At 34.3% G+C, this 15,680-nt stretch overlaps 2 protein-coding genes and 1 long non-coding RNA gene across 3 annotated transcripts; 1 reads left to right on the top strand and 2 right to left on the bottom strand.

Annotated features, from left to right (window-relative positions):
- Positions 1-2,102: 2,102 nt before the first annotated feature.
- Positions 2,103-3,762, bottom strand: LOC130471265 (uncharacterized mitochondrial protein AtMg00240-like). Its single transcript, XM_056841300.1, has 2 exons — positions 2,379-3,762; positions 2,103-2,298 (listed from the first exon to the last, which is right to left on the bottom strand). Exons 1-2 carry the CDS (start codon positions 2,647-2,649, stop codon positions 2,183-2,185), a joined length of 387 nt encoding a protein of 128 aa, XP_056697278.1. The 5' UTR covers positions 2,650-3,762; the 3' UTR covers positions 2,103-2,182.
- A 1,760-nt stretch (positions 3,763-5,522) lies between these two features.
- On the top strand, positions 5,523-14,337 carry LOC130459278 (uncharacterized). The gene is made up of 5 exons (XM_056826543.1): positions 5,523-5,703; positions 5,828-5,961; positions 6,420-6,532; positions 13,776-13,931; positions 14,189-14,337. The coding sequence occupies exons 1-4, from the start codon at positions 5,586-5,588 to the stop codon at positions 13,789-13,791; spliced, it is 381 nt and encodes a 126-aa protein (XP_056682521.1). The 5' UTR covers positions 5,523-5,585; the 3' UTR covers positions 13,792-13,931; positions 14,189-14,337.
- On the bottom strand, positions 7,766-13,074 carry LOC110774674 (uncharacterized). Its single transcript, XR_002529568.2, has 4 exons — positions 12,982-13,074; positions 12,655-12,734; positions 10,114-10,499; positions 7,766-8,839 (listed from the first exon to the last, which is right to left on the bottom strand). It is a non-coding gene; the product is annotated as an uncharacterized lncRNA (long non-coding RNA).
- Positions 14,338-15,680: the final 1,343 nt, after the last annotated feature.

Genomic DNA, 15,680 nt, shown 5'->3' on the forward strand with positions numbered 1-15,680 from the left:
GTCTTTTAGGTTGTTAGATCTGTTAAATTTGGATTCTGGGTTGTTGTAGTTTTAATTGAATTTGATTTCTTTAATGTGGGATTGTTTGTTGTTAATTGTGGTGATATCTTGATTTTGAATAGTTGGATGTAAAATGGAATCCATTTCGAAGCTAGGGATTGATTTTTGTACTGATTGGTATATTTGGAGTGTTTTTGCTCTGGTTATGTAGGGTTTAAGCTTTTTGTTGTTTTTAAAAAAAATAAATATGCTACATTTGTAGTGGTAAGCTGGTCGGGATGCTCTGCAAATCTCAAACCTCCCGAACCTAGACCCTTCCGTATTTGATTATGATGACATGAAATCGAAAATGGTTCAGCCGAAAGTCGAAGATAGACAGCAGCAACGCCAGATTGGAAGAAAATGCTAGGGATGGAAGATTTAATGCAATTGAAGAAAACATATCATATGTGAGAATAAACTCTTGGATGTAGAGAAGGAAAAATTAATTGAGATACCAATTTATATACCAATACTTTTATAGGATTTTTTTTCTTTAGATGATCAAACTTTATAAACATTTTTCCTTGCTTATTAGTTTTGGTGATTAATTGTTATAACACAATTTTAATTTTTTTTAATTATCTAAGATTTATATATATACTCCCGCACGCATCGCGTGCATATAAGACTAGTGTAAAATAATGACGGCCAGGTTTTTACTTTGATTGATAATGTTGTAATTAATTAACATCTTAGAATTGAAGCTCTCATTAAAATTATAAGATGACCGTTTTATCATATACAACATATACTTAATATTTGAGTATTGGATTCGGTATTATGGTATGCAACTTTATTAAAACCTAATATATGAGTATATGTTTCGAGAAGATACGCAACTTAATTATTATTTAATGTGTTTTGGGAACGAATTAGTAATGTTGTATTGTAATTCGCCTTTGTCAATGTGGGTATGCTAGGGAATTAGAGTATTATAAGTACTAATGGTTGTAATATTACTATATATATTTGACAACTTCTACTCCATGTCCGACTAGATTCAAATAAAAAATGGGCTATACTATAAGCGGTAATAATTCATACTAATCTGTAGTAAATTCAATAATGATCGACAAGCTTTCACCATGACTGATAATATTTTAAGATGGTCGTTTACCGTATGATATATTTTTATTTAATTGTAATACTTTTCTTTTATGGTCATGATACACGCCATATACTTAATATTCGAGTATTGAATTTGGTATTAAAATATAGGTTTCTTATGATATGCAATACAACCTTGAGATTCATATTGATCAATGGTTCTTTCTCATTATGTGTTTTGCTAGGGGTTAGAGTAGGTCACGACGGTTGCAAAATTACTATACATATATATAATATATGGATTAAATACAAATTAGTAGTGGGTGGGCTACTATAAGCTGTAATAATTCATACTAATAAATACAATGATATCTCTAACCTTTAAAATACTCACATTTGCAACACTATGCTTATCAATAGTGTTTTGAGTCACAAATTCATGAAATTCACTATTACTAAGGAAATGTTTTGCATTCCTTCCCTTTGCAAGCTCTATCATACTTCTTCAATCAACTAAGGTTCAAACCTTGTAAGCAACAAATTTCCACATTTTTTTTTCACTTTCTCTCTTTTCTGTTTTCTGATTCATAAGTGATAAATATTATATAAGGGAAAAGCTTTCCCCCAATATTATTGATGAACAAGAGTATTTATACACCCACAATTTCCAAGCAGGGCGTACGAAACAACTAGGATAAGAAAATCAAAGAGTTTCCTAAACCCACTAACCTTCCTAATACTTTCTAACTTACGTAACAACTACAACATTAATACTTTTAATACTTTGTAACTTACATAACAGCTAGAACATTATTACTTTCTTAATTAATTAGGTATAACATTTAATTTTCGTAACACCCTCCCTCAAGTTGGAGCATGTGTGGGGATTAAAAATGCCCAACTTGGAAAAAAGAAAATCAAATTGTTGCTTCCCAAGAGCTTTAGTAAACATGTCAGCGAGCTGTGAGGAAGTGGATACATAAGATGGTTCAATTACACCATCTACTATAGCATCACGAATAAAATGACAATCAACCTCAATGTGCTTTGTGCGCTCATGAAAAATCGGATTCTTAGCCATGTGCAAAGCGGACTAACTGTCACAAAATAATGGAATAACTTTAGGATGATGAACTCCTAAACTCAACAACAATCCCTTTAACCATTTTAATTCACATGTAATCGCGGCCAAGGAGCGATATTCTGCCTCTGCGGAAGAGCGAGAAACAGTGTGTTGGTTTTTTTTGTCTTCCATGAAATAGGCGAATGACCTAAAAACACAAACCAACCTGTTAAAGAACGACGAGTGATGGGACACACTGCCCAATCTGAGTCGCACCATCCTTGCAAAGTTAAATTACTGTCAGCACGTAATAGGATACCCTGCCCTGGTGTACCCTTCAAGTACCGAACAACTCTCAATGTTGCATCCCAATGGTCAACTCGAGGCTCCTGCATGAATTGTGATAAGATATAGACCGAATAAGCAAGGTCCGGAAGAGTCACAACTAAATAGACCAGGCGGCCTACAAGCCGGCGGTAAGCCTCAGGCTCCTTCATTAACGACCCATCAGCTAGGCCAAGACGATGATTTTGTTCAATGGTAAAGCCGCAAAACCTGCTTCCGAAATAATATCAAGAGTATACTTCCGTTGACACAAAAATAATCCTGAATCACTCCTCGCAACCTCAATGCATACATAACCAAAACGCATAGGCAATTCTGAAGAAACCTTTCAGAATTCACAAACCATAAAACACAAATAGAGAAGAAGATAAGGGGATTGGGAAGGAGAGGGAGAGATGGAAAGGAATGAAATTATAGTTTGGTATATATTCGTTGGAATCCCTGAAAACAGATATATTGAAACTCCTTTGGGAACAAATTAAGGAAGTGTATAATCTCATCTCACTGTGATATGATCTAAAAATTAGGGGGGGGGGTATAGGGATACCAGTTTAAGTTAGGATAAGAGCTTTTAGTATGCTATTATTTATCCAAAAACAATTATTTCTCAAGCAATTAAAAAGAACCTTTAAAACTTGTCAACCCACACAAGACATAAGAAAGGGAAGATACTTTGAACTTCGATTCTGTGATGGAACTGGCATACCGACACAATGCCTTTTTAACACGTTCTCTAAAAATTCTAAAAAAATATTTAGAATATACAAGATCTGCCCTCTAACCTATTCTCGAACTTATACTTTCAATTTACTTCTAAAATTTAATTTTGTGATATACTTACCAACTGGTGACGCATGTCTATTGTCAGGTTGATCAAAACGACTTCAAAGATGTGCTCGAAACACTAGGCACGTTCTACTTCCTAATCAAAATTAACCTAGCGACGACTCTTTCTAGGAACATTGTTCTGCAATTGCGCCTCAAGACATTTGTTCATGAAGAAGCAGAAGAGCATTTTGGAACGTCAGTAAACCTTTCCATTTGTTTAGTATACCACGAACTAATTGTTGTGTATAAACTTTCTTTAGTTTTGAGAATTTCTATAAGAATAAGTAGCTATATGCTACATATATGTTCTTTACTAATGCCTTTTGCAAATAGGACTCTTGAAACTCAACTAATAGCTTATTGTTATATTAATTGTTCTATCTATTTGTTTAGTTCGTTTTGCCATTTGATTTCGATATCTTGGGGGACCGCGCGCGCTAGCGCGCGGTCCAACAACTAGTAAAAGGAAAAGTTAGAAATAATATTTTCGTCAAAAAGAAATACTTGGAAGTATTAATTATTTCGCTCTCCTTTCCCTAAGCCCAACCACAAAGGCCTCTCATCTAGGCCAGGTTAAATGGGGCGCTTCCACATTAAAAGCTCGAGATCTGCGCCGCTTAAATTAAAACGGGTCAAATACACTGTTAATTAATATTCCGTACTTCGTATATGGGACAGTTTTTTAACGAGTCGGGTCAGAGCATAAAAAAAACGAGTCGGGTCAGGGCAAGATGGGTCCTTAGCGGATCAGTTAGTTTTATAACCGAAATTGCTAAATATAAGTATACGTGTGTTATATTTGCTGTTGGGTTTGCATATAAACATACTAGTCACAATGCATGTGATGCGCGCAAGAATATATAAATTAAAAATTATGTTATTAGCATTAATCACCACAAACAATAGACAAAAATAATTATTTGAGTAGATAATCTAAAGAAATGGTGAATACTACAATTCTACATGTATTATTTACTGCTTTTATTGCTAATAATTTTTGTCACTATTTAATATTGATTTGACTGTTTTTTCCAGGTCAAATTTGCATAACACTTTTCCTAAATCTGGGCATTAGTTATTAATTTTTTTTATTTAATTCAATTTAAATTGTGAATGAAGGTATTATTGATTATTCTATAGAGGACATCAAAATATCATTTACCACAATAAACTTAGGAGTAACCAATATAGAGTTGGCTCAAGTGGTAAGCAGCTTGATGCCGCTTAAGGGAGGTCTCGGGTTCGAGCCTCGCCGTATGTAGAAACTCTTGTTGGGAGACTCACCCACCATAAGCAAGGTGTGCGACACGTGTCGGATCCGGATGTAGTCGGAGCTAAGCTCCGGTGAACCGGGTGTGCTATGCGTAAAAAAAAACTCAGGAGTAAATATTACTTAAAAGGCCGGATCGAGTCTGGTCAAACGGGCCTTGAGCCAAACCAGTCCATTTACTAAACTATCTTCACCGACTCAACCCATTTAATATTGACCCGGGCATAGCTCTGACCCAACCCATCGAACATGCCCTATTTTATTTGGGCTAAATCAATAGTGGGCTACTAGTTGCATGGGCCAATAACATCGAACCTTTAATAACAAGTTTTGTTTGTATAGTCTTTGATCCACCTAAACAATTTCATTAAAGATATTTTAGATAGTAAGTACTCCACTACTCCGTACTTGCTAAATACAACTCGTATTTAGGATCTTTTTCATGCACATATTGTGATTTGAATACGAACAATATTTTATAAATCTTCATTACACTAAAACAAAATATCTAGGTAAAACTACATTTTATAGACGTACTAACGGCTAATAATTGGATATTGCAACAGCTGACATCGGCCCGTCTCGACATTTTGTGTACTCTCAGCCGGTGGACCACTTTAAATCAGGAAAATCACACCTTCTGCGATTTCCCCAGAGTTATTATGTGGACTCTACACATTGGGCCGGGCCAAAGTACAGAGGCCCGATTTTAGTTTTCTTAGGAGGAGAGTCATACGTAAAGCAGTGGGTAAATCAAATTGGAGTGATTAACATTGCTGCTCCAAAGCTCCAAGCTATGATCATCTATATTGAGGTACTTTCATGTCTCCATACAAGCATAAAATATTTTCAATCTAGTAATTTATTAAATATTGTAGCATTAATGAATTTACTAATAGGAAACCTTAAAAAACTTTGTAGCACCGTTTCTACAGGAAGTCGGTACCCTTAGGGTCAATTGACAAGGCGCTGGCTAATACTGAAGTTAGAATGTGTTTCACTGTTTCACAAGCGTTGGAAGATTTTTCTAAGAACGTCGTTGATGTCAAGAAAAAATTCTCAACCCCGAACTCTTCTGTCATTGTGATAGGTGGATCATACAGTGGGAGTGAGTGTACATAAACAAGAAAAAATTCTCAACCCCGAACTCTTCTGTCGTATATATATATTCTAAATTTTGACAATTCTTACTAATTTTTCACATTTGCTTTTGCTTACTTTTAATTCCACAGTGTTGGCTACTTGGTTCCGGCTAAAGTATCCACATATTGCAATTGGAGCATTGGCCTCTTCTGCCCCACTACTTGGTTTTGTAGTCATCCCTCCAAATGACCAGTACTGCTCAGTAACCAGCCAAGACTTTAAGGTAAAATTCAGTTATATTGTACTCCCTCTGTCTCTTTTTGTTTTTTACGTTTTCCTTTTTGGGTGTTTCAAAATGTTCTTTACATTTCCTTTTATATTATCACATAAATGATTTAATATTTTATCAAAATTTGTGTCAGTTATTATATTAACCAATTAAATCCATTGAGTCATTAAATCCCTCACACTTTTCCATAAACACATTAACTTTGTCTCATTTTCCCAATATCAGAATTTTGATAATATTGAAAACATTATAAATAAACGTAATTTTTCTCGTTTACATGAAAAACGTAGAAGAATCTCAATGCACATTAATTAGTCGTTAAAACGCGTGCAAAATACCAAATGTAAAAATCAAAAAGAGACGGAGGGAGTACTTCAATTGAATTTTTGTAATACGATATATAATTATATTACTGACATAAAATGTATTATTTGCAACTTTAATTTTTTAAGGATCAAAGCCAAAAATGCTATGATACTATTCGTCAATCATGGGCGGTGATAGATAGTATGAGTTCTAAATCAAGTGGTTTAGCAGATCTTAGTCGTACATTCAACACATGCAGGTACATTACTAGATAACATTATATATCGTATGTTAACCATTTTTTGTCTCATTTTGTTATTTAAGTACTTTGTTGGGGCTTTCAGTCCATTGTACTCAGGTGAAGATCTGAAACTATATCTAGCTAGTGCATACTATTTTGCGGCTCAATACAATGGTCGGTTTGGATATTGGATTAACATTATCTGTGATAAGATTGTTAATCCACCAACCTACAACATTATTCTGGCAATATCCAGGGCTGTTTATGTATTGACCGGATCACATTGCAACGACTTGGTACCTCCGCTTGTACCATCACTACTACAAAACGCGTTATTTTTCGACGCTTTTTTGGCCATTTTTCGACGCTGGAAAGCGTCGAGAAATTTTTTCTCGACGCCCCATGTCAGCGTCGAGAATCTCGACGATGTTTGTCGTCTCCAGAATATTTTTGGCGCCAATCTGCGTCGAGAATGTCGACGGTGTTTGATGTAGCTAAATATTTCTCGACGGTCATCTGCGTAGTAATATTTTTTGCGGGCTTACCAACAATTTTTGCGCGAATCATGTTTTTGACACTATAAAGCGTCGAGAATTTAATTTAATTTTTTTTTAATCGTTCATTTTTGCCCAAAGCAAAATCAACCTGAAACTAATTAATTAAAACCAAACCAAACAGAAGCAATTAACTATATATATAGCACGAACACCTTTAAAATTATAAATGACAAGATTATATATTAATCTATATATATATATATATATATATATATATATATATATATATATATATATATATATATATGCAATAATACGTACTTAGCTCGCTCCAAATCATATCATATCATCAAATTAAGTTTACACATGTCCAAACTATCAAATTAGTTAGCTATATATCTCCAAAACACAAATTTAATACCAAAAGGTATGAACAAAAGCATCGAAACAACAGAAAAAGTTAGAGGAGTACAGACCACTCCCTAACAACCAAATACAACAAACGCAATAAAAGGGTACGCAACACAAGATTGCACACAGCAACAATCGAACAGCAGTACACCACACTCCCTGTAGACCTGACTGCAACACCTGGACTCCCGGCAGAACAGCCTGCACACATCAGGAGCACAACCCACATCCTGCAACAGCAAGAAGCAGCACCTGCAGAAACGGTAGTGCAGCACACCTGCAGAAACGGCAGTGCAGCCGCAGGCCAAACAAGACAGAAACACGCAACCAAAATGGTAAATAAGTAAGTGCAGTATTAAAAGGAATTCCATAATGGTAAATGACTTGTGATCAGCCTTTTACATTAACTGATTTGCCAAAATTGGAGTTTCTTTTGACCTGATCCTCAAGCCTGATGCAACTGTAAGCTTGTTCGGTACCAAAGCCATATTCCTGTAGCGATCTCGTTTTTCCATCACGTATCTAACAGCAGGATATTACAATACAAGAGATCGAACTTGCTGGAGAAAATGCTTTGGAGAGATATGATGCAAGTGCGTTTGGGCAGGTTTTAGCAACCAGCAAGTCACACTCACGAAGTGAATTGAGTGCTTTTACATATATATTTAAGGATGAACAAAAGGTTGTTTGAAGGAGATAATTGGAGGCATTTGGTAGAGTTTGTAAAGAGCATGTCTAAAGGTGGTCAAAACCAAAGACTCTCATCGAGTGACTTAAGCGGGAAGGACCTATATGTAGGATTCTTAAAAGAGAAGAGCATTCAGAAAAAATGAGCATGTTCTTGTATAAAATGTAAGCACTGCTGTAACAATGAATACATGCATATTTTAAGGCAGCCTCGAGATAAATAAGTGTTAAGACACATTCCTTAATCAATTCTAGCTTTCTTAGTTAACAAAAGATCAGGTTGTGCTAGGAGGAAAACCTCATCACTAATCTCCCTACTCGGACACTAGAATCTGACTGATAACTCAAAATCATCCTATTGGAAGTACCAACAACCAAGTATCTTAAAAATCAAACAGACATTCTCATCGAGCCTATTTACAACCAGCAAAATGTAATTGCTTTTCTGTTTATCAAACTGATTAAACAATTAAGGGGTTGCTCCTAAGATCAGGCTTCCATACAGCACTTTTAAGATAAGTTAATTTGTCTGACAATTAATCATGTCCACTATGTAGCAACATGAGTAACATCATTAAACTAGGATCACCATATATAAATCAAAATTCGATGAAAAACAATAAAAAGACACGTACCTACTCAAGATTGTATTTCCGCACAAGATTTCTTGATTTCTTGAAACAATAAAAAAACATGTACCTGCTCAAGATTGTATTTCCGCATCACAGACCTTCAAAAGAATTTAAGTAAGGTAAGTAACAGTCTCTCCCACGGTGTAAAAATAATAAATTAAGAAAGTCCAGATTGGTTATTATACCAATTGTAATAAGCACCGAAAATATGAACTTGATATAATTCATTACTCTGCATAAGTTAGAGGGTTCCGTTTATATTTTTGGTGGATTAAGGATTTGGAGATATAGGCAACTTCCCCCCTTTGATGTTATTTTATGGTATGCAAAATAAGAGGACAACCAGAACATTTTCAGTTAACATCCTATTGTCCTGGATTTAATTTATTACTGAAATCCAAGACTTGGTTCTGTGGTACTTGTTAGTTGCTACTCTAGAGTCTAGACCAGTAGACCTAAATAATTTGAACAAAACTGTAATTAAAAGTTTCTGTTGAGACAAGCTTCAGAAATAGAACGTTCCATGGAAATGAAAATTTAAGAAGAGACTATGGTTAGGGAATTTTCATCTAAAAAGAACTCCATCTGGTCTGAGACGGAGATAAATTATCTATCTAACACCTGTAAGAAATACCAGATAATCAAATATATTATGTTTAAGAATCTTAAGCAATGAAAAATGTGCTAGATAGATAATAGGCATTATAGATAAAGGAGTGAGTTTGATAGTTAATTTTATCTTTTAGTGTTGCATTTCTTTGCAGTTTTGCTTGCAGACTTTCTTGCGAATGTATAAATTGGGGAAGTGTTTCCAAGTATAAGTGAGACTATAGAGGCCATTCATTGCAGAAGATTCCAGAATCATATCAGTGGGATAATTGTCTATTGTGTCTTATCCTGGGAAAGTGGGAAGGCTAGCTTTTCTGTGATCTCTTCTCACTCGATACACAGAGTTAGCAGTTCATTGTAATTTCTTCTAATTAGGTAGCTAAACTTGGGATTTGTTTCTCTCAGTCTAGTCTCAGATCCTATTCCTTAAACCAAACAGCATCATTACTGATTCCTCACTCTCTATATTCTTCTCTCAGTTTCTTCTCTTTGAGTTTTTAGAATTAGCAAAGGGCAGTCAGAAGTGTATATCTGAATAAAGGAAATTGCTTCATCGTGTGGCACACAGATCAATGCCTTCTGATTTCTCATCAATTTAAGTTTATAGGAAAATATGTTAATGCTATGGCATCAATGTTGAATTGTAGTTAAATGCAGAAATCATGAACACTACTCAAATGACATGTTCTATTCTGTTCTATTTCGTAAAGTTCAGTTTTAAAAAGTTAAACAGAAACTGAAATGAAAGAATTCGAGATCATACCTTAATCCCGAGAGAGATGTTGTAGGTGTGTATCACTCTACAACCTTGCCCTTTTTGTCCACCAAAAACTTCTCATAATTCCAGTTGACCAAGTCACCAAAAACCCCCCAGCACTGAACTTGAGGAACTGTAAACTATGTCTGTATTTGGACCATTCATGTCCAGTTGTTGCAGTCAGTAGCAGTAGCGGTCATGGTGTTAGTAAATAGGAAAGTATGGTTCTCTAAGTTGGTGATTTCACTAAGTTGGTGATTTCACTAACGTATCACTCTAAAAAATGGGGTACTCAGCTTTGAATCTTGTACACACAAAATTCTTAATCTCGGGAATTGAGCCAGGTACTTTGCCTCCAAATTGATTGAGCAAGAATGCTAGAATCTTAAATCCTGCACATGGAAAACGGTTATCATCTCATTTTTCAGTCTGCAAAAAACAGAGAAGAAGATCTTAAGAATATTAAACCAATAAAGACTACTTGTTTCCAAAAATGTCACTTCGATAAAATTAGAAAACAAGCTTGTTTTGAGAAGAATCCCAAAAGAAACCAGAGTACTAAAGAGACTATTGAATATGTTTACTCTAGATTACTCTGCTATAAGTACACATGACATCATATAGCACTAATAGATTCATGAGGCTACACAAAAGAATACTCAGATGATTCTCGGCATTGCCCAAAGGTTTGGGAAAATAAGAACTGAACACAATAATAACTAAAAGCCCAACTAACCCTGAGTTTTATACTTCTCATACAGTTGTGAGCAAGGTTGTCAGTTCCGAATAGTTTTATGATTTCTTGATTCAACTTCTTTCACTTCTCTGATTTCCCTTTCTAGTTGGTGTGATATATTTGCCAGATTTCATAGTGTACATAGTCCAATTAATATTAAAATCTTCATGTTCAAAAATATTAAAATAGATTAGCGTTTTTCTAGTGTCAATCAGACAACTGAAAGTGACAAAACCTCTACCATGTAAATTGAAGTATTGAACCATTAACTCAACAAATCATTTGATGTCATAACATTAACAAACTCAGGAAACCATCCAAAAACTCCATTATCCCAACAAATAAGTCAATAGGAAACCATCTAACCGAGTCGATATCATGAATCAGATTTGGATATAGCTTTCCTCATCCTATCTGCAACCTAATTTCATATATTGAAATCCGAATTTTGAACAAACTGTAAGCAATGTCTACTTGTCAAGAGCTTTAGTTTTTGAAACTAAAGTTATGTGTGATATTTGAACAACCAACTCTATAGTTGGACTAATGCATGACGTAGTCTCCTGAGATATAGAATGCTTTAAGATCAGTTTAGTCATTGTAATATGTACACACAGGCACGCAACATAGGGTCTTAGAAAAGGGATGATTGATAGTGTACATAATCCAAGTAATATCATTTTGACATATATCAGGGTTTTGTTCGATGATCTTGCCCGAGGTCATTACAATTATATTGATACCTTTAGTGAGGTTTCCGTCTTAGGCAGGTTTAGGGTCAAATGTATGGAGCCATAGTGATATATATAAAATAGGTTATTTTGTGAAAAATGCAGAGTGTGGTGGTTTCATCAGACACTTGATCCTAAATGGTGGATGAGTTGTCACATATTCGCATCAAATAGGAATTAAAGAGTGAGACATTTAATAATTTAGATGATACCCGGGGTTTTTATGTAATAACCTAGGAAAGTCTCAGTTGCTTTTGCAATTTTCTGAGAAGAGAACACCTTCAAACTTTAACAGCCTAGTGTCCTTACCTTTTTTGCTTTCTATTAAGTAGTCAAAATACTCAACACTCAACCTAAATAGTTGATGATAACAAGGCCTAAACGAATTAGGTATCAAAATAAACGCAAATAGAACACAACAGATCACATTTCTGCAACGTCATACTCATTCAATCTGAAATCGATGCTAGTTTACCAGCCTAGCCATTACACTGCAAATGAATATTCCAGCTGGATATCAAAAAGTAGTTAAATTTTGTACTTAAAGTTTACTAGCGAACATTAAAGATTGTGCAGATTAAAGTTTTTGTGCTCCTAGACATAACTTTTGTTTATTCTCTTCTCACAATGAAATGTATGACTTATTTTTCTTAGCTTGATATCATTGTAGTACCGTGTGCATTCCTCTCTTGTTCACAAATCTTCTTTACACCATATGGGCAAGTGGTTTAAAAGGGAACTGCTAATTTCCCATTCTTGACTATCATTTGTAAAATTTAGACTATAAAACTTTCTTGTAAACCATTTTTCGCGACCAATAGGATTTGACATTATGCTTATATGTAGAGTTAATAAAATTTAAACCCAACAAGTGAAATCAATAAAACTCAATTAAACCATGAGAATTTCAATTAATTCTATACCATAATTGCATCTGAAAAGACAACTTAGATGAGCATTTTCATTTTGTTCTTGATTTCTGTTGTTTCAATCAAAACCGCACATGGACATCATTCAAATGAAAATATTAAAATTGCAAATTCAATAATGTAGAAATCAATAAAAAACATAGACTTGTACCTCAGAGATTAACACAATGAATCGGATGTCACACCAATGGTACACATCCATTTCCATCGTCCCTTAATAACAAAGCAAACCTAATTAACAATACCCAATAATCCATAAATCAGTAATTTGAAGACTATAGAGAGGGATTTCACAAAAACAGTGGCTTACCTGGTGTTAAATTGATGGAATGTTAAATTTTAGCAGGGGATTTATCTATGAATTTCAACAAATTAACATACATTCCACCGAAAGAATGTTTTAGGGAAATTACAGAAAGCTAAATTCAAAAGACGAAATTTGAATAAAACATATCGAAACTGATAATTGAAATCTTACCTATCCATATTCCTTGAGCCGCCAATTCAGCCAAATAGAAACGTAAATCCCAATTACACAAAGTTGTACCCAGAATATTGAAGAACCGAAAGAAGATAGATAGAGAAATAGAGGGAGGATAATACAAACTGCAAAGGAAAACGAATTTGTAGATGAACGAACTTGCAAATCCGTTGAGAAATGGCGATTTCCATTTCTCAGCAGATGAAGGCGATGATGGCGATGAAGGAGATGAAGGCGGTTAGTGAGAACTGAGAAGTGAGAACTGAACCCATGTTAGGGTTTACCAAGGCGATTTTTCTTTCCCCCGAATATGGAATCAGGGAAAATGGGAAACCCGCTTCCATTTTTAAGACCACGTGCTAAACATGTGACATTCTCGACGGTTTTACAAGTCGAGAAATTTTCAGACGAAGAATACCGTCGAGAAATAACACGAACCAAAATTTTACGCTGACAATGTTCCACAACGTCGAGGCTAAACCGTCGAGATATCACGCATTTTGTAGTAGTGCATCTCCCGATCTTGATGATGCTTCATCAAAAGCTTGGAGTTGGCAGGTATAAACTTCTTACAAACTATTACAGATTCATTATTTAGACAATAATATATAAATGACACTCTATTAGTATTAAGACCAACAATTTTAAAGTTTTTCGTGTAAAATGAACTTATTGTATACTTTGTGCGTGCAAGACCTTTTGATATTAGTATTGAGTATAGCAATTTTAAAGTTCTTCGTGTTTTTTCTTATATTTTCCTAAATGTTAGTGTAAATTGTTTTAACGTGCAGTCATGCATTGAGATAATTTTGCCAATTGGTTGCGGGAATAACACTATGTTTGAACCAAACCCCTTTAGTTTGACCAAACAGTTGGAGGATTGTGAGCAAATGTATGGACCTTATGGACCAAATCCTCATTGGACGTCAGCATACTACCATGGCCAGGTAAACATGCTTATTTCTTTCTTTTATAAAAATACTTTATTATTCATAGTAGTACATTTCTTACACTTTTATCTTTTCAAAGCATTTAAATTCACAACATCTCTAATGGTTATTTTTTCTCTAACGGCCTTATAGACCCGTATAGTCGTGTCGGGTAAGATCGAGAACTTACAGTATGCGATTAACGGCGATATTAAGTGTTCTTTTAATATTCTTGACTGGTTCAAGTTTCTAACATAGTATTTCAATCTTAATAGGATTTTGGAAGACCTGTCCAAAACAATTGTTGCATTAACAACAAAAGAAGATACGCATTAGATATTTAAGGCTTATGTCGCTTATACTTTACTTAACGATATTATTATACTACTATTTACATTCCTATAATTTCTCATTTCTTTGATAGGCTCACACTGTTTAGATTTAACGTCCGCGCAGTCGGATGATCCAAACTGGTTGAAAGACCAACGCAAAAAAGAAATTGATATATTTAAATGTTGGATACAAGCTTCAAAGTCATCTAATGTACTTGTACTTCTGCGTCAAAATGTGATCATTTGGTTGTTGTGTAATTTTATTTTATTTCATATTTAACAATATTTGTAAGTATTTGCCCTAACTCTTTTAAGTATCGACACTACTGTTACAAAATCTATGTTACTCTAATCTATTTGTTAAGATATTTTCAAATTGCAATTTTTACTCCTGCTCACTCTGCAAGACAAGTGGAAAAATATATACTTTTTTTTTAATTATTATTACTTTTTGTTGGATCGTGCGCTAGCGCGCACGTTCCCCCAAGGTATACAAAATTATTTTTGTAAAAATGTTACTTAAAAGCTAGGAACTTACAATTTATGGTAAATGCTAGAAATGATATGTTAAAGTTAGATGTTTGATTTACATGTAACAGGAAATAGAAACCATGTGCGTTTTAATTGATAGTTCGAAGGTACAATATATAGGAAATTATACCCAAAGAAAACAATACATTTTGTATAGCAATGGAAGGGTGAAACCGTAAATGATCTATTGTTAAGAATAAGACAAAATAAAACAAAGAAGGAAATGAGGGGCATGCACGTAAATGCACTATTGGGTGAATAGTAATCAAAGTATATATGAAGCCAAAGAAAACAATACATTTTGTATAGCAATGGAAGGGTGAAACCGTAAATGCTATATTGTTAAGAATAAGACAAAATAAAACAAAGAAGGAAATGAGGGGCATGCACGTAAATGCACTATTGGGTGAATAGTAATCAAAGTATGAAACTTTATAAGTGTTAGGATTAGAAATGAACAAATATTTAACCATTAGAAAATTGATACAATAGGAATAGGAAATAACAAACGTTTTTACATAAGAGGAATTTATTTTTGTCGGATAAGGAAAATTTTCATTAAAATAAAGCTATACGGTACCTACTTTCAAATTTTTCCCTAAACAAGAACAAATCTAAAATATAATAACAAATTCTTTTTTCCAAATAACTAAATGAGCAAATACTGAAGAACGGCTCCGGAATCATGGTATATGTGTAGCCATGAAATAACTTCGATGTCAAAACTGAAGGAAATAATGCCCTTGGTCCAAGTATGCATTTAATGATAAGTCTAATAAATGCGGTTCAGTATTAATTATGCAAATTAATAATTCAGTGAGATCAAGTGAACTGAATACCTAGCTAGAGGCCGCTTCAGTTCAAGTGGATTAATGATATTAATCCACAGCTTACTCTTGACTGA

The sequence above is a fragment of the Spinacia oleracea genome, chromosome 4 (genome assembly GCF_020520425.1).
Source record: "Spinacia oleracea cultivar Varoflay chromosome 4, BTI_SOV_V1, whole genome shotgun sequence".
Taxonomy (NCBI): domain Eukaryota; kingdom Viridiplantae; phylum Streptophyta; class Magnoliopsida; order Caryophyllales; family Amaranthaceae; genus Spinacia; species Spinacia oleracea.